At 47.1% G+C, this 16,943-nt stretch overlaps 1 protein-coding gene across 4 annotated transcripts in view; it reads left to right on the top strand.

Moving 5' to 3' along the window:
* MYO1C (myosin IC) overlaps window positions 1-16,943 on the top strand; it is a 51,834-nt gene that overhangs the window by 32,249 nt on the left and 2,642 nt on the right. For all 4 annotated transcript variants that reach the window (XM_069033609.1, XM_069033612.1, XM_069033608.1 and 1 more), the window contains exons 2-31: window positions 697-852; window positions 1,430-1,545; window positions 4,383-4,581; window positions 5,314-5,394; window positions 6,069-6,248; window positions 6,445-6,543; window positions 6,765-6,878; window positions 7,360-7,431; window positions 7,653-7,772; window positions 7,981-8,063; window positions 8,671-8,776; window positions 9,110-9,190; window positions 9,551-9,642; window positions 10,202-10,296; window positions 10,430-10,476; window positions 10,713-10,793; window positions 10,950-11,055; window positions 11,551-11,668; window positions 11,890-12,003; window positions 12,175-12,251; window positions 12,358-12,426; window positions 12,664-12,748; window positions 12,944-13,103; window positions 13,650-13,733; window positions 14,781-14,874; window positions 14,984-15,039; window positions 15,463-15,598; window positions 16,093-16,163; window positions 16,417-16,514; window positions 16,685-16,784. In XM_069033609.1, the coding sequence (XP_068889710.1) occupies window positions 697-852; window positions 1,430-1,545; window positions 4,383-4,581; window positions 5,314-5,394; window positions 6,069-6,248; window positions 6,445-6,543; window positions 6,765-6,878; window positions 7,360-7,431; window positions 7,653-7,772; window positions 7,981-8,063; window positions 8,671-8,776; window positions 9,110-9,190; window positions 9,551-9,642; window positions 10,202-10,296; window positions 10,430-10,476; window positions 10,713-10,793; window positions 10,950-11,055; window positions 11,551-11,668; window positions 11,890-12,003; window positions 12,175-12,251; window positions 12,358-12,426; window positions 12,664-12,748; window positions 12,944-13,103; window positions 13,650-13,733; window positions 14,781-14,874; window positions 14,984-15,039; window positions 15,463-15,598; window positions 16,093-16,163; window positions 16,417-16,514; window positions 16,685-16,784 (3,090 nt within the window). The remainder of the gene's footprint in view (window positions 1-696; window positions 853-1,429; window positions 1,546-4,382; window positions 4,582-5,313; window positions 5,395-6,068; window positions 6,249-6,444; window positions 6,544-6,764; window positions 6,879-7,359; window positions 7,432-7,652; window positions 7,773-7,980; window positions 8,064-8,670; window positions 8,777-9,109; window positions 9,191-9,550; window positions 9,643-10,201; window positions 10,297-10,429; window positions 10,477-10,712; window positions 10,794-10,949; window positions 11,056-11,550; window positions 11,669-11,889; window positions 12,004-12,174; window positions 12,252-12,357; window positions 12,427-12,663; window positions 12,749-12,943; window positions 13,104-13,649; window positions 13,734-14,780; window positions 14,875-14,983; window positions 15,040-15,462; window positions 15,599-16,092; window positions 16,164-16,416; window positions 16,515-16,684; window positions 16,785-16,943) is intronic.

Here is a 16,943-nt window from a genome sequence, read left to right as displayed (position 1 = left end):
CAAGCAGCAACTGAGTCACCCCTGGGTGCTCATTTCCCCTCCCTGCTTTATGGTGAAGTCAGGAGTCAGCAGATGAGTGCTTTCCACAAATGGTTGTGTCTCAGCTACACCACGTTGAAAAGGTAACCTTTAAAAGAGGGTCAGGGGTAGGAGTTTCTTGATCCACATCAGTGTCACAGTCTAAATTCAGTGGCGTGGGATGCAGAAATGCCCATTTCTCATTTCTTCTCAGTTTTCTCAGAATTTTCCCGTTGGGTGCTTTGCTAAAGCTTTTGAATTGGTCAGCAATGTGAAACTGTTTGCTTCTGAGATGAATCATTATTAGTCATAAAAGATTCCTTACCTCGAAACAGCTTCCCGTTGTGAAATCAGAGAGAGGAGAGAACACATTTCAGTCTCCCTCCTGCTAAAGGATGCCTGGGAAAGGAAATCCAAGTTTTATTCTCTTTATCAAAGGTTTGTTTGATTTGAAGTCTTTGGAAATTTAGCAGTAATGTTTCCCTAATGCTGACCTGTCTTCCCTCCAAGCAATTAGAGCAGACAGCTGATGAAGTGCTGGTAATCCCTGTTTTCAGCAGCAGCAGAGGGATTATTTTAATATCCATGGTTATCCATGGGTAACTGTGGTTCTTGTGGACTTGGGGAACTGCCTGCAAAGCCTCAGCTATCCCAACTTCCCTGTGCTTTTGGCTGCAGGGATTGGGAGCCAACGGCATCCGGCTGACCATGGAGAGCGCTCTGACGGCCCGGGACCGGGTCGGGGTGCAGGACTTTGTCCTGCTGGAAAACTTCACCAGCGAAGCTGCATTCATTGAGAACCTGAGGAAACGCTTCAAGGAGAACCTGATCTATGTGAGTAGCACAGGGACAGTCACCAGGGTGCCCGTCAGTGACCTGGACAGTGTTTGGTGCACGGGACAAAGCCAGCTTTGCTCTGCAGTGGCGTTTGGAGATGGTGGTGTCAGATTCCACAGGCCATGGGTGCTTGTGCCTGGATTAGTCTGGGATGCTGTCATTTGATGGGTGTAGGGACTCACTGCAGTGCTCCCGTTGAGATCTGGTGGCATTTACAGCACTGAAAATCCAACTCTCACCACATTCTTCCCTCTCCTAAATTCACTCACTTCCAACCAACCCCAGGCCTGAACTCAATCCTAAATGTGTACCAGAAATAACCCAGTGTTGTGGCTTGTTAAAAGCCCTAAAACCATTTGCAGGTGCTGTTTACCCAGCAAGGGTAACATGGCTGGCACAACTCCAGCAGTGTCTCTCTCCCAGAGCTGAGAGGTCTCTTCCTCACACCCTTGGCCTGTTTGGGAGCCCTCAGCAGCATCCCCAGCACACGAGGGCTGTATCCAGCCTCCAGAGATGCCTGAGCTCTGCCTCCAGACCCCCCTGTAACCTCCCTGCTTTTTGTTCTCTTTTTCAGACCTACATTGGCTCTGTGCTGGTGTCTGTGAACCCCTACAAGGAACTGGAAATCTACACCAAACAGAACATGGAGCGCTACCGCGGCGTCAGCTTCTATGAAGTTTCTCCTCACCTGTGAGTGGGTGCCAGTGCAAGGTTGTGTCATCCCCACACAGCTGGGACATGTGAAAACAGGCAAACAGGACTTTTCCCTGTCCCAGCTGCAGCCCTGAAAAACCTAGGGATAGAAAGGGATAGAGAGGATCCTCCGGAGGGTGTGGTGTAGGGCTCTTTCTATTCCTGTTCCTCTCTCCAAAGAGGATGAGTTGCCTTTGCAAGAGCAGTATTTGGAAAGGGAGTTGGTTCCTTCCTGGCTGCAGGAACAGAGTTGCTTACCCAGCCCTGGCAGGACAGGAGTTCATTGTTCCAGGGTTATTTGGGGTCTCTGTGTCCGGGCTCTGAGTTTCCCCAGCACGGGGCTAAGTAGGGAAAAGAGTTTCTGGTGTGTGGGGGTTTCTTTCCTACCTCTGCTGTTACTGCCTGACCAATATTTATCTGGTATTTCCCTTGTTGCTAAGATACCCTCAGCCTGCTGGAACAAGGAATGTATTTATTTACATGGTCTGGCCTGGTGAGCCTTCCCAATTTCCCATTTAAAAAAAGAAAAAAAAGTTTGAGGTTTAAAGTTATTTTTGAAAGCGTTTGAATTTTTCTGTCAGACTGAAAGAAAAAGATGACTGAGAGCTGAGGCCACGTGGCTTCAAAATGGGTTTTTTTCAGGACTAAGGGCCAAATTCTGAGCACCTCTTGGAGGGTTTTTTATGTTGTCTTGTGTTTTGTTGGGTTTTTTTAAAGACATCTTGGAAGAGTAAATGATATCATTTTTGAGCAAACTATTTGGGTTGTTTCTTATTGCTGGCACGTAGCCCAGGAGAGTAAACAAACCAGAATGTGCTGCAAGCACAGAGAGGGGGAGAAACACCATTACTTGGGAAAGTCTCAGCCTTGAAGTTGGATTTGTTAGGACAAAAATGTGATTTTTACTGTTGATCCCATATGGGGGAGAATTAAACCTGAGGAACCCTGCATTCAAACCTGCTCAGTTCTACATGAACCACTTTGCCTGTGGTCAGGGAAGGGCTTCTGTGCCCTCGGATGTGAATTTTGGGACTTTCTGGAAAATCCTTGGGATTGTGGCTCTGTTTTTAAGTGTGCAGTAGGTACAGGATGATGACAATGCTCATGGATAGCAAAAGCACTGAGCAGATGTGCTTTAATTCCACTTAAATCACAGTGTAGCTGATTATTTCTTAGGTTTTCTTTCTCCTTTTAACAAGTCCCTTCAGAAGCTGTAAAATGTGCAGCTCATAAGTGAACCCTGGAGAACTGTGATCTTGGATTCTGCTGCTCTCACTGGGAAAACAGAGTTTTTTGTTAACTGTTTTTGCTGTTCCATTCCATTATTTGATTATTTTATTGCATTATTTGATTATATATGCATTGAAAAATCCTCTGAGGAGCATCAAAATGCTCCATCTGCAGTGTAGTACTCAGGGCTTCTCCTTTTCCAGTAACTCAGGTGTCTTTTTGGCTCTTTTTCCTCTTCTGAACTGATTCTAGAAAGCCCAAACACTTCAAGATTCCGGTGTCAGATAGTTCAAGTCTAGGCCTGAGCGCTGAGTTTTCTGGGAAGTGCATCCCGTTCAGAAGAGGAAAGTTATTCCCTATGGGCTTGGAACACAGCATATTCCCAGAGATCTGTCACATCCTGTCCTGTTGATGGCCTGCAAGGGGGACCACAAACATCTTTCCTTGAAGTGATTCTGTCTGTGCCGTGCGTGACTGGAGTAAACAGCCCCAGAAAGGCACGGGGGCCACAGGCACTGCTTCAAATCTGAATCAAATTTGCATTTATTCAGCTGTTTCCAAAATACTCCAGAGGCAGAATCTGGATGGGAGGAGAGGGGCACGATGTGTTTTGTGGGGTGAGTGTGGAGCTGTGTTGCTAAGGGAGCTCATTGGTGTTGCCTTAGCACCAAGTATTAATAGACTTGAGAAGGCCACAGCTGTTATTTTGGTGTGATTATTTCTAATTAATAGCACAGCAGGAGAGTTAAAAAAAAAGGAAAAATGAAAATTTAAAAAAGCCAAGCTACTGAAAGGTTGTAAGGTGTATGAAGACAGGATATCTGCTTGATCACCAGCTTTTCAGAGCTGAAAATGTTGTCTGATGTGAGTGTGCTGTCCTTTTACTCTCCCTCTGAGCAGTTGTCACCATTGTCACTCATCCCCTGCTGCTCTCTGGTGTTGTAGGAGTGTGTGAGACTCTGGGTGTGAGATCCTGTCTGCTCTGTCATGGGCAGCAATACAGAAACGGAAGAAAAAGCAGAAGGGAGGAAGCAGAGGGGCAGGGCCAGGCTCTGTGTGTAGGCAGGGGGAGCTGAACTGGTGTTTGGGGCAGTGGAGGGTGGCAGAGGGAGCCTGCAGGATGCTCCTTAGTCTGTGGGGGCTTATCCAGCTCTTCCCACCGTCCAAGAGAAGCTCTGGAGCCACCCAGATAGCAAAATGCAGTTGTGACCTTCTGAGTGTGTCATCACTTAGAAGATAAGCAAGAAAAAAATACCAGTGGAGAACAAGGTGTTTCCTGAATGTAAAACTTTTGTCCCATGGGACCAGTGTTGAGAGATCATTTATATTTAGCAAAGGCAGTTGATCTGCACGGTTTAGTCAACTTCTACCTTTTCTTGTCAGAAAAAAAAAAAATCAAAAGAACAGTTTAAAAGAACTTGACAATTTGTGTCATCACCCTGCAGAGCCTTGGCTCTATGGTCGAGGTGTCAGTGCTGTCCTGTGTTGGCACCAGCGTGCGGAGCCGTGTGATCTCACCCAGCCTATGGCCTGGCGCTCTTTTGGGGGATGTGTCAGCCGGGATTTCACAGGCAAACCCTTTAATCCCGGCTGTCCCCTCCCAGCTACGCCATCGCAGACAATTCCTACCGCTCGCTGCGCACCGAGAGGAAGGATCAGTGCATCCTCATCTCCGGCGAGAGCGGCGCCGGCAAAACCGAGGCCACCAAGAAGATCCTGCAGTACTACGCTGTCACCTGCCCCGCCAGCCAGCAGGTCGAGACCGTCAAGGACCGGCTGCTGCAGTCCAACCCCGTCCTGGAGGTACCTCCCGTGCAGTCCTGGCCCTGAGTCACCAGGAATGATCCCGTTTCCTGACCCCACTGGGCGGTGACAGCGTGTCCAGGGAATGCTGTGTGGGCACAGCACTGGGGAGTCCCGCTCTGATTCCCAGCCAAAGCAATCCTGCCCAGCTCGCTTGGCCCTTTCCAGTCCACCAGCAGCAGTTGTGGCATGGATGGGGTGCAAGGAAAGAGGGGATTTGACGTGGGAAGAGCTCTGGGGCACTGCAAATGGGCACATCCTGGTGGGCAGCTCAGAAAGGCGTTCGTGGGTTCATTTTCTGGTGCTGTGGTGTCCTCTAGTGTCCGGCCGTGGCTGTCTGCAGGGCCCTGAGATATCCCTGTGTCCTGTATCCCGGGAAAGGTGAGCTCCCAGCAGCAGGGAGAGCCCGGCAGCCCCTCTGGCAGCGAGCTGTGACAAGCGGCCGTGATGATGGAGGAAGCTTGGCTAAGGCTGTCAGACATGACATATGTTGTCAGCAGTGGACTGGCATTAAAATCAGCTTGCAGGGGGGATGGAAGTGTTTTCAGAGGATGTTCCATCTGCACTGGGTGTAAAGATCAGCGTTAGAATTCAGGGAGCAATCTGCTTCCTTCTGGGTTTCCAGGAAGGAAAATCCTAGGCTGTAAATAAATAACTGGCAGCTTCACCCAAGTGTTTATAAATAATCTGACTTCGTATTCACTTATTTTTCTCTGATCATTTTCATTTCAGGCCTTTGGAAATGCAAAAACCCTTCGAAATGACAACTCCAGTCGGTTTGGGAAGTACATGGATGTGCAGTTTGATTACAGGGTAACTTGGAATCTGGTTTATAATTAAGAACTGGTCCCAGTTAAGCAGTTCTCTGTGCTGCTGTGTGTGTGTAGTGAGTGCTTTGCATTTCCTTGGTGACAGCATAAGCAGAGCCTGTGGTAGCAAAGTTTGTTTCCAGAGGGTTTTATGGCACTCACCGTCCTTTCATTCCTCCCTTATTTCTCTCTATAAGGGAACACCGAGCTCAAATCCTTTTATTTCTAGGGTATTTCATTTCTAGTGCACTGTGCCAATGGATACTCCCAAAGTAAATCCACATAAACCAGCTGTGACCTGAAGATAATCCCTGTCCTGTGTAACTTTGCACAGTGTTTGTGTCCACTCTGATCCCAACTGCCCCACACCAGGAAGGTGGACACAGGGCAGGAGCTGAGGAGCTCAGTTTTGCCATCCTCCAGTCCTTTAAGTCTCCTTTAATCCCTTCACACTCAGTTTTGGTGCTTTCCCTTTGTGGTGAATTCCTAGAAGGAATTTCAGCACTCAAACCACCACTGTGCTGGAGGTGAAATAGAGCTCGTGGCACACAGTGACAGATAATTTTTTGTGGTTTTGTAGGCTTTTGCTTCAGATCTTGTCTTTGAACAGACAACCAAGAAGCAGAAATATTTTCCTCTGTGTTGATGAACTCTTTCCACATGTCTGCTTTGGTTTAGGGGGCTCCTGTCGGGGGCCACATCTTGAACTACCTCCTGGAGAAATCCCGAGTTGTGCACCAGAACCACGGCGAGAGAAACTTCCACATCTTCTACCAGCTGCTGGAAGGAGGGGAGGAGGACCTGCTGAGGAGGCTGGGCCTCGAAAAGAACCCACAGCAGTATCACTATTTAGTAAAGGTGAACATTAACTAGTAACTCTTAAAATATTATATTATAGGACTGGGATATTTTCAATTGACTTTGTAATTTCCTTCCCTCACTTCAGAAATAACTCCGAGGTGACTGCTATAAAAAGAAATCTACAATGCATTGAGCATGGATAATTTATCTTTGATGATTATTTACTTATCTATATCAAACTGTGTCTTTTTAGGGTCACTGTGCAAGGGTCAGTTCCATAAATGACAAAAACGAGTGGAAGATTATGAGGAGAGCCCTGTCTGTTATCAGCTTCAATGACAGCGAGGTGGAGGTGAGGATCTTTAGCAGCACAGATTTTCCTCCTTTTAAGGATTTTTTCTGCTTTGATTTAGGATTTCTGATTGAAAGCAGTGAATCAATTCAGCGTGAATGTATTCTCTACAAAAATCCTGAAAAAGATACCGAATGTTCTCCTAAAATGTGAATTAATACAAAAACCTCGCTGTGTGTTCATTCCATCGTCCTGATTTTTGCCTGTTGCTTCCACCCCAGGATTTGCTGAGCATTGTGGCCAGTGTCCTGCACCTGGGGAATGTCCAGTTTGCTGCTGATGAGCAGGGGAATGCTCAGGTCACTACAGAGAATCAGATTAAATACCTGGCCAGGGTGAGTATCACCAGTGAGGGAGATATTACTAAGGAAAGGTGAATTGTAGAGGATTCCTTACTTTGAGCTTGATAGCATCATATAATTTTAGACTGTGATTTAGAGGTTCTCATGAATTTTACTTTTATTTGACCTAAATAAAATGCAAATATTATCATCAAACCCCTTTAATTGACAACTTCTCTATTTACCACCTGACCCACCACTGCCTTGAGCTTTTCACCTTTGGGCAGTGAGGTTGGAACAGACTCTGGAGAAGAGTTTTAAAGAAAGAACCACCTTTGTGCCTTTGCTTGGTCACTTCCTTCCAGCCAATTCATTTGTTAGCTCATAACCCTGCCAGAAAGGAGGGAAGGGAGGGATTGGTCCTGCAGAGGTCTTGCAATGAGGATGGGAAATAAAGAGTTGTTTTCACTGGGCTGGGATTTTGAGGAAAATGGAATGTACAGCTCCATAAATTAATTGAATATCCTGCTTGCAGCTCCTGGCAGTGGATGGCTCTGTTCTTCGGGATGCATTGATCCACAAGAAGATCATAGCAAAAGGGGAGGAGGTAAGAACAGGCCCTGGGGATTTGGGAGGCAAATGGGATTAAATGAATCAGCTCTGCCAGCAGTTCCCTTGTCACCTCTCACAGGAGGTTGGGTCCCACTGGTGACTGTTTAGCCATGAGCAGGATGGGTTGGAGTGGCTCTTTAGTAATGATGAAGCAGGACAAGGGGATCCCTTGGTTTGGGGGGCTGCTGAGTGGCTTTTTTCTGCTCCTGCCTGCAGCTGGTCAGTCCCCTGAACCTGGAGCAGGCTGCCTACGCCAGGGACGCCCTGGCCAAGGCCATCTACGGCCGCACCTTCTCCTGGCTGGTCAACAAGGTCAACAGATCCCTGGCTTACAAGGCAAGTGACCCTCTGTTTGTCAATATCCAGCCAAATGGGTAAGCAATTTCCAGATGTTTCAGCTGCAAAGCAAGTTCCATGATTTAGTAATTTCTAAATTAATTTGTTTTCCAAATTGCGCAGTAAACGCTGGAATTAAACGGTTGAGATCCAGGCATGGATCATAGCTGTGAGTAAATACCTACATTTGCTTTCTGCTCTGTTGCAGGAAGAGAAGTTTCCAGGCTGGAGAAGTACAACAGTTCTAGGATTGCTGGACATCTATGGGTTTGAGGTTTTCCAGCACAACAGGTTTGTTTTAATAAATTCTGAATGACTTTATTCAGTTACAGTGTTTTCTCTCCCGTGGCAAACAAGGCATTATTCCATTTCTTAGTAAAAGAGGTGGCATTTAAAAGTCAGGAATTCAGGTGAAGAACTGACAATCACAGGGCTTCTAACACTTGGGACAGCCAGCTAATAATTAGTGTTTACAGATATTAATGGTGCTGTTGGTTTTTGGGGTGTATTCATGCCTTAGCTTGAGCTGTGCCTTTGTCCAGCTCTCCAGCCCAGGGGTGGCTGTTGTGGCATCTTCCCATGGCAGTGATAAATCAGGGGATGGGACTGACAGAGGCTGGAACCTCTCTGGCAGGTAGCACTGAACCAAGACTCTCAAATTTGCAGTGTTATTGGGCCTTGATTCAAAGTTTTTTTGTTCCTCCACGTTCCATCCTTCATGTTCATTTTTCCCTCCTACTGGAACTCTCTGAGTTTCCCTAAATAATAAACTTACAGTCAGCAAAAAACCACAAAAATCTGTTTATCCTGCTTTACTGTATTCCTGTGCTCCCACTGTTTGTAGCTTAATTACTCGTGCCCCAGCCTTAGTGATTGTTTTCCTGATTTTTCTTTGCAGCTTTGAGCAGTTTTGTATTAATTATTGCAATGAAAAGTTGCAGCAGCTCTTCATAGAACTCACACTGAAATCAGAGCAAGAGGAGTACGAGTCCGAGGGCATCGCGGTAAGAGCCCAGCTCCTCCCTTCCCTCTCCTTCCAGAGGCTGCAAAAGGAGCTGCTGCTGTGATTTCCAAATAAAAAATTAAAGAACTTTCCTTTTTCCCTTCTTTTTGAAACCCTGGTAACTGTGTGAGACAGCTGGAAGTGAGTAATGGCGTCCCCAAGCTTTTACCCTGATTTTAATAAAGGCAATGTTAGGAAAACAAATGTGATGAGTGAAAAAGCTTTGACAGAAAGATTGTTCAAGTCAGGTGCTCTCTGAAATGTTCTGAAATTTACCTGTTTTGTTCCTAGTCTAGAGTTGTTTTCACCTAAGTGTGATTTCTTGTCTTCACAGTGGGAACCAGTTCAGTATTTCAATAACAAAATAATCTGTGATTTGGTGGAAGAGAAATTCAAAGGCATCATTTCGATTTTGGTGAGTTGAAAACATCTTTTAGAATGAAAAATTTGGGGCACTGTAGTGGAAAACAAGAGGGAGAACATGGAAAAAAATCAGTTTATGTTGGAACTGTTCAAGTAGGTGGGAAGAGCAATAAATCACTGAACAGTGACACCATTAAAAGTCATTTTTATAACCTCCATGGGCTCTGGGGAAAGCAGCTCCCAATCCAGGCAGTCTGGAAGGAGGGAAATGTTTTCCTTTTCAGCTCTCAACAATTCTTCATTTATTGAGCTAAAAGTTGGTTGCCTGTGGAAAGGCCAAAGGGCCAATCTGGGGCAGTGTTTCAGTGAAGCAGAGCCCAGACAGAAATCCCTGGAATTTGTGTGTTTGTAGGATGAGGAGTGTCTGAGACCTGGGGATGCCACAGACACGACATTCTTGGAGAAACTGGAGGAGACTGTGAAGAACCACCCTCATTTTCTCACGTGAGTATTCCCACAGCCGAGGGCAGTGGTGGATCCCAGGGTGGGAATAACATCCTCACTGTGCTGGGTCCCACATAAAAGATGATCATTTTCTTTTACAAAGAGATTTGATTGATATTTAAGATAATATAAAATAGGTTGTCAACACTAAATGCCCGACTGAGCTTCAGAATGTAATAGGGGCAACAAAACTCTCGTTACTGACTCACCTCTCACCTTGCAGATGATTTACTTCAGTTTTGGAGCTCCAAATGTCTGTTTATTCTGAAGGGTCTGCTTTTATTCTGAATGCTCAGCATAGGATGTCCACATCTTACGTGCACACAGAACCACTCTGCAAGGAACACTGAAATTCCCCTTTTCATTAAACATAAATACATTTAATGGCACTTCTATGATGTGCTGGTTGATAACTTGATTTACTTGAAAATTACCAAGTCTAATTTACATTCCCTGCCCACGTTTGCATGGGCCTGTTCCAGGATTGTATGTGCTGGTGCTTTTTGAGGTGAATCCTGCAGGATTTTGTTTCAGCTGAAGGTGTTTGCTCCCTCCCCAGGCACAAACTCGCCGACCAAAAGACGCGCAAGTCGCTGGGGCGGGAGGAGTTCCGGCTCTCGCACTACGCCGGGGATGTCACCTACAGTGTTGCAGGTAACACAGAAAAAGCAAAACTCTGGGCCTAAAATACATCCCCACATCAGCTGATCAACCAGATTAATTTCACATCTCAGTCCCTGCCTTGAAGTTCCCATGGAACAGCCTGAGTGGTTTGTTTTTCTTCCAGGTTTTCTAGATAAAAACAACGACCTTCTCTTCCGGAACCTGAAGGAGGTGAGTGTGGAGAGAGGAGCTTTCCAGAACAGAATGAGGAGCTGGGTTTCCAATGGGGTGGCAGCTGAGGGAAAGGATTCTTCTGGACTCCACCTGGAGGCTGTGTGTCCATAGGGCTGCAGTCTGAAAAGAGTGATTGAGATCCCAGTGTTCATTTTGTTATTATAAACAGTTTTGTCCCCAGGTTTCTTTGGTACTTCTCTGTACTTCATCTCTGAAAACATCTCTCTCTGCAGACCATGTGCAACTCAGAGAATCCCATCATAAACCAGTGCTTTGATAGGACAGAGCTGACAGACAAAAAGAGACCTGAAACGGTGAGAACTCAAGAGCTGGAGGGAGCTGTGGCTGCTCCCTCTTTTTAAAGCATGAACTCTTCTGACATGATCTGAATGCAAATCCCTCACATTCTTCTGGTTTGTAACCAGTTCCAAGTCATCCCTTCATGTGTGGTTTTCTTCCTTTTCTCCTAGGCAGCAACTCAGTTCAAAAACAGCCTCTCCAAACTCATGGAAATCCTGATGTCCAAAGAACCCTCCTACATTCGCTGCATGAAACCCAACGATGCCAAACAGGCTGGTATGGCCCTGGGGACAGAGACAGAGCGTGGGATCCCAGTCAGGGAGGGACAGAAAGGAGCAGAAATTAAACCCTGCACGATTTTGGGTTCATCTTGGGTCTGCCTGAGCTTCTGTAGGGAGGGGTGGCAGTGCCAGCAGCCAGGAATGGGAATGGGAGCAACTGGTCTCTGGTGGAGGAGGGTTGTGGTTAAAGTAAAGAATTATTGACCTATGTAAATTCATTATAATGACCTTACTCTCACTCATTTTTGGTTCCTCTATGCATAAAACATCCCAAAGGAAAACTTTATTTTGGAACTAAATATAAATAATTTAAAAGGGCTGGGCTGGGGGGAAGGCAGGAGACACAAAGTTTTGTGGGACTTGGGCTGGGAGGATTCACTGGAGCTTAAAGGTAATTGTGTGAGACACAACAAGAGCTGAACATTCCCCTTCTCCAGCAAAGGGGCAGCTGTGCACTGATTGTGTTTTTCCATTTCCATGCCCTGCCAAGATCGATTTGATGAAGTCCTGATCCGACACCAGGTGAAATACCTGGGGCTGATGGAAAACCTCCGGGTGCGCAGAGCCGGCTTCGCCTATCGGAGAAAATACGAGGTGTTCCTGCAGAGGTAAAGCTGCTTTGGAATTCTTTCCTTTGCTGCTCCCTCTCCCTGGGCTTCATCCCATTGATACTGAGGCTGGGGAGCTGTTTTGAACAGCAGCTCTACCACACAGAGGGCTGGGAAGCTTGGGCTCTCTCCCTCGCCGTGGCCTCTCCCCTTCCCATGGCCTCTCTCCCTCCTTGGACTTCACTTCTCTCCCTAAGATTTCTTCTCCTGCCAATTCTCAGGTACAAATCCCTGTGTCCAGAAACGTGGCCCACGTGGGATGGGCGGCCCTACGATGGAGTGGCTGTGCTGGTGAAGCATCTTGGCTACAAACCAGAAGAATACAAAATGGGACGGTCAGTTCTGTGTTCTGAACTTGAGGTTATGAATCACTGCATGTCCGTGTTGTCCCTTTGAAAGAAAGCTTCTCTAGATAATGGGGGAGGGAGAGATTACAGAGCCCAAAGGGGATGCCAAAAGTAACTTTCTCCAGCATGTTAAATGAAATTCTGCATTTCTATTTCTAGAACAAAGATTTTTATCCGCTTTCCCAAGACGTTGTTTGCGACAGAAGATGCTCTGGAAGTGAGGAAGCAGAGTCTGGGTGAGGCACTCACACTTGCAGTGGATTTCTGTTTAAAATGTTGAGTCTTTTTCTACCAAAATCTGCTTGGTCACAAAGCCAATTGCTGCTTTTCTTGGAATTCCAGCCACAAAAATGCAGGCGACGTGGAGAGGTTTCTACCGCCGGAAGAAATTCCTGACCATGAAACGCTCAGGTATGAGAGACACAGAGAGAGAGATGTTCCCCCAGCAGCTCCCACAGCAATTCCCATCTTTTTACTGACATTTACCCAATGTATCATATCATTAAAAACTCGTATTCCTTATGGCCCACTGAAAGCTGTTTATTTCCAGGGTGGGTTTTCCTGAGCATTTTTGGTGCCAGTTTTGTGTGGAGTCGGTTTGGGGATGAAGGAGCTCCCTTAATGCAGAATCTTTTGTGTTATTTTTAGCCATCACCATCCAGTCCTGGTGGAGGGGAACCCTGGGACGTCGAAAAGCTGCCAAGAGGAAATGGGCAGTGGAGACCATCAGGAGGTGTGTGAAGAGCAGCCCAAGCCCTCAAACATCACATTTCTTAACAATAAGATGCTAAAATTAAACTTTCTTGTCACTACAGAGTTTTTTAAAATTAGTTACAGCTATTAAATAAAGCCCCGGAAATAGAACCTTTAAATACCACTAATTTTGATGACTTCTTCAATTTTCTAACAATATTTTCCACACCCACAGGTTCATTAAAGGCTTCATTTACCGGAACCACCCGCGGTGCCCAGAGAATGAGTATTTCCTGGATTACATCCGATTCTCCTTCCTGATGAACCTCAAGAGGAACTTACCAAAAAATGTCTTGGACAAATCGTGGCCAACTCCTCCCCCATCGCTCTGTGAGGTGGGAATGAGACCTGGGATGTGGGAGGGGAATCCAGGGCTAGAGGATTGCAGCTTCTTGGGGTGTGGTGCTGTTGCAACACCATTTTCTCCTGGGTTTCTCATCCATTTCTGAAATTCCCATCCATTCTTAACGAATTCAGTTCCCTCTGTTGCTATTATTCTTCTGCATCTGCTTGAATTGGTTTATCTGCTCAAAACAAAATATTGCAGAAAATCCCAGTTCCTTTATCCAAAGGATTGTTTGGATTGAAGGTACAGCTGGAAGACAGGAAGGGCGCAGCAGTGCACAGAGGAGGGATCCTGGTGTTTATTCCCTGTTCTAAAGCAGCTGGAGAAGTCACAGGGCAAACCCTCGTATAGAAAGGCAAAAAATCAACTACTTATTATTTAATTCTTGGTCAGGAAACAGCTTTTTAACCCAGCAGTGCATTTTCTGCAGTTGCAGCTGCTCTGTTGGGTTTGTCAGTGGTTCTGGGCTGGATGTGTCCCTTTTGGGTTTGTTCCCAACTTCTGACCCGTCCCCTTTCCCGTGGGCTCCCCGCAGGCGTCGCAGCTCCTGCGCAGGCTCTGCATGCAGAACATGGTCTGGACCTACTGCAAGAGGATCAGCCCTGAGTGGAAGCAGCAGGTATGGAGCACCGTTGCAGGGTTTCCCTGACATTCCCAAGAGCCTGTAGGAAATGGAGGAGAGGAGCAGCTGGATGGGAGGGCCAGGGCCCTGCACTGGGGCTCAGGGCAGCAGTGGGGAGCTGGAGGGTTGTGAATCGCTGCATTCTGGGGCACCACGGGAACAGGGTCATTGATTTGGGTTTAGGTTAGAGACAAAACACTAAAAGACTGGAATGTGCATAGAAGAGACCCCATTCTATACATATTTGAATAGGTACTATTTAAGAAGTCTGTGGAGCCAAGCCCCCACATAATTTCTCTATTGAAAGGCCCCGTTACTCTGCCCATGGAAGCTAAAAATATAAGAAGCTGCATTATTCTGCCTGTACCATGTAGAGAGTAAGAATCCTGCAGACACAAACCCAGTCATTTTCCAAACAGAGAAGTTACAGGAACAGTTTCAGCTGCTCTTGTAGCTAAAAGAAATAAAAATGATACTGAGATTTGAGTCATCTCATGGAAAGGTAGAGGGAGGGAGTTTTTATATTAAAAAAAAAGCTCAGTAAAGAAACATAATAAGAGATATTGGCTGTAACTGCTGTGAAGGTTTTTCACTGCACAATCTCACCTTCTGCAGTGCATGGACACCTGGAATGAAAGGCTGGGGCTGAGCCTGTGATTAAGGACATGCGATTAACTCAGCAGCTGCTTTCCCCCAGCAAACCAGACTCACTGCTAAGGAGCCTCTTTTATCCCCATTTTTTCCCTGTAAATCATCTCAGGTGCCTTGTCCTGTGTCACAGCCCTGGCCCCAAGTACAGCAGTGGGGATTTCCCACTCTCCCAGTCCCTGGTTTGTTCTTGGAGCTAAGGAGCCCAGAGCTAGAGTGGCAGGGGCTGGAACTCTGCCACCTCCGAGGGACTGAAGGTTTAGGGTGACTCTTCATCCAAACAGGAACTAAATTATGGCTGCTAATAAAACCACAAAGGGAACATCTAACACCGATGTATCTTTTTAATGAGGAGAAATTTTATACAAAACAAGAACACTTCTTTTGTCCTTGCAGTTGGAACAAAAAGTAATTGCCAGTGAGATTTTCAAGGGTAAAAAAGACAATTATCCTCAGAGTGTTCCCAGGCTCTTCATCAACACTCGACTGGGTGAGTAGGGGTTGCCAAGCTTAACAGGAGGAAGGAAAGGGGGGATTAATCTCCTCTTCTCTTGCTGGAAATTCCTTTCTGACCCCCCATCTCTTTGGTTTTGATACAGGTAGAGAAGAAATAAATACTAAAGTCCTTCAGGCATTGGAAAATGAAGCACTTAAGGTGAGAGGTGTCCCAATACTTTTGTCAAGCTTCCAGAGTTATTCAGCAGAGGGGCAGATGAGATTTCTGGAGAAAGTACAGCAAGAATTTTACATTGTATTAATCTTATAATACTTTAGAGGACAGTCTGGGAAGAGCTGATGGATTAGAAAGTGGAAATTTGGGCAGTTTAATGACATCAGTTAAGAACTGAATGGCTTACAGCTGGAGAGGAAGGGGGAAACCCCCAGAGTGCCACCAAACTTGGGTTTCCCAAGCCCCAAGCAGTGCAGCCACCACAGTGTGTCCAGAGCTGCTCTGGGGCAGCGAGGAAGTTCTGGCACAGAGATTTTCTGCATTCCCGGTTTCCCAAGCCCTGGTTGGTGCCTGCTGGGGGCTGGCAGTGCCCCAGGGGCGATCTGGCCCAGCTAACTCGAGTTTCAGTACGCAGTGCCCGTGGTGAAGTACGACAGGAAGGGCTACAAGGCGAGGGCGCGGCAGCTGCTGCTCACCCAGAGCTCAGCCATCGTCGTGGAGGAGTCCAAGATCAAGCAGCGCATCAACTACTCCAACCTGACAGGTGGGAATGGCATAGGGATGGGGCTGGGCACTCTCCTGCCCCTGCACCTCAGCTGCACTTCTTAATGCACCCATACAAACCCTAATTTGTCTTTGTCCTGGACAAGAATGGGATGAGCTGATCCTGGTGTTTTAGTATCTTGTAACTGAGTTTTTCTAAAATGAGGCTCCATAAAATGTCATAAAAATGACTCAATTCATCTCCCTCAACCCTCCCCAAGTGAGTTCCCAATTGCAGGGCCCTGCCACAGGCTAGTTGCACCATTCCTGCACAGCAGCTGCCTGGGCCACTGCTGCAGCTTTTGGCCCTCGGAATATCCGACAGGGACCGGATTCTTTGGGAGGGGGAAACTGCTGAGCCTGCTGCAGTGGTGGCTGAAGCCTCTCCCCTCAGCCCCCCTGCAGCCTCTCAGCTGTGCTGTGTGGGAACAGTTGCAGCATTTCTGGGAGAGGCTGTGGAGTGCTCCCCTGCTGACACTCCCTTCTCTCCCCCAGGCATCTCCGTCAGCAGCCTGAGCGACAACTTGTTTGTGTTGCACGTGCACTGCGAGGACAACAAGCAGAAGGTACTGGGGGCTCATCCCTCCCTCCTCCAGCCCCCACTGGAGAAAGGGTGAAAGGCACAGGGGCACACGAGGTGACAGGGATGTGACTTTGTGCCACCTCGAAGGGGCCTTTCACTGGTATTTCCCTGTACTCTCAGCTGGGGCTCAGCAGTGCCTGTTCTGGTGCTGTCGCTGTCCCCTGGCCCTTACAGCAGGGTAGTTTTGGTACAGTGACACCAAAGCCACGATCCTAAAGCATGGACTCTCCTACCAGGGAGACGTTGTCCTGCAGAGTGACCACGTGATCGAGACACTGACAAAAACAGCCATTCTGGCCAACAAAATCAACAATGTCAACATCAACCAGGGCAGGTGAGTGGCACTCACTGCTTCAGCATTAAACATTCCTGTACCTCATCCAAATGTACCCAATCCACCTCAACCAAGGCTCCAGAGCAGCTCTATTGCAGCTCTGTTAACACCCAGCTCCTGGAGAATCCCCCATGCTCACCAGAGCTGTTCTCACCTTTTGCTCTTCACAGCATAAAGTTCACAGTAGGACAAGGCAAAGAAGGGATCATTGACTTCATCTCGGGATCAGAACTGCTCATAGCCAAAGCCAAGAACGGGCATCTAACAGTGGTGAGTGTGGGCTGGGGATCACTTACCCTGGATCCAAACCAGCATTCTGACATGGGACATGTGCCATGGGATGTTCCTGCCAATGGCAGTGCCCTGCCATCCCAGCCTTTCCCACAGTTGGAGCTGGGTACAGGGCTCCTGCAGCCCTGAGGGGCTGCC

This window comes from Aphelocoma coerulescens, chromosome 19 (assembly GCF_041296385.1).
Source record: "Aphelocoma coerulescens isolate FSJ_1873_10779 chromosome 19, UR_Acoe_1.0, whole genome shotgun sequence".
NCBI lineage: Eukaryota > Metazoa > Chordata > Aves > Passeriformes > Corvidae > Aphelocoma > Aphelocoma coerulescens.
Note: the sequence above shows the minus strand (reverse complement) of the source record. Positions and strands in the feature narration are given on the sequence as shown.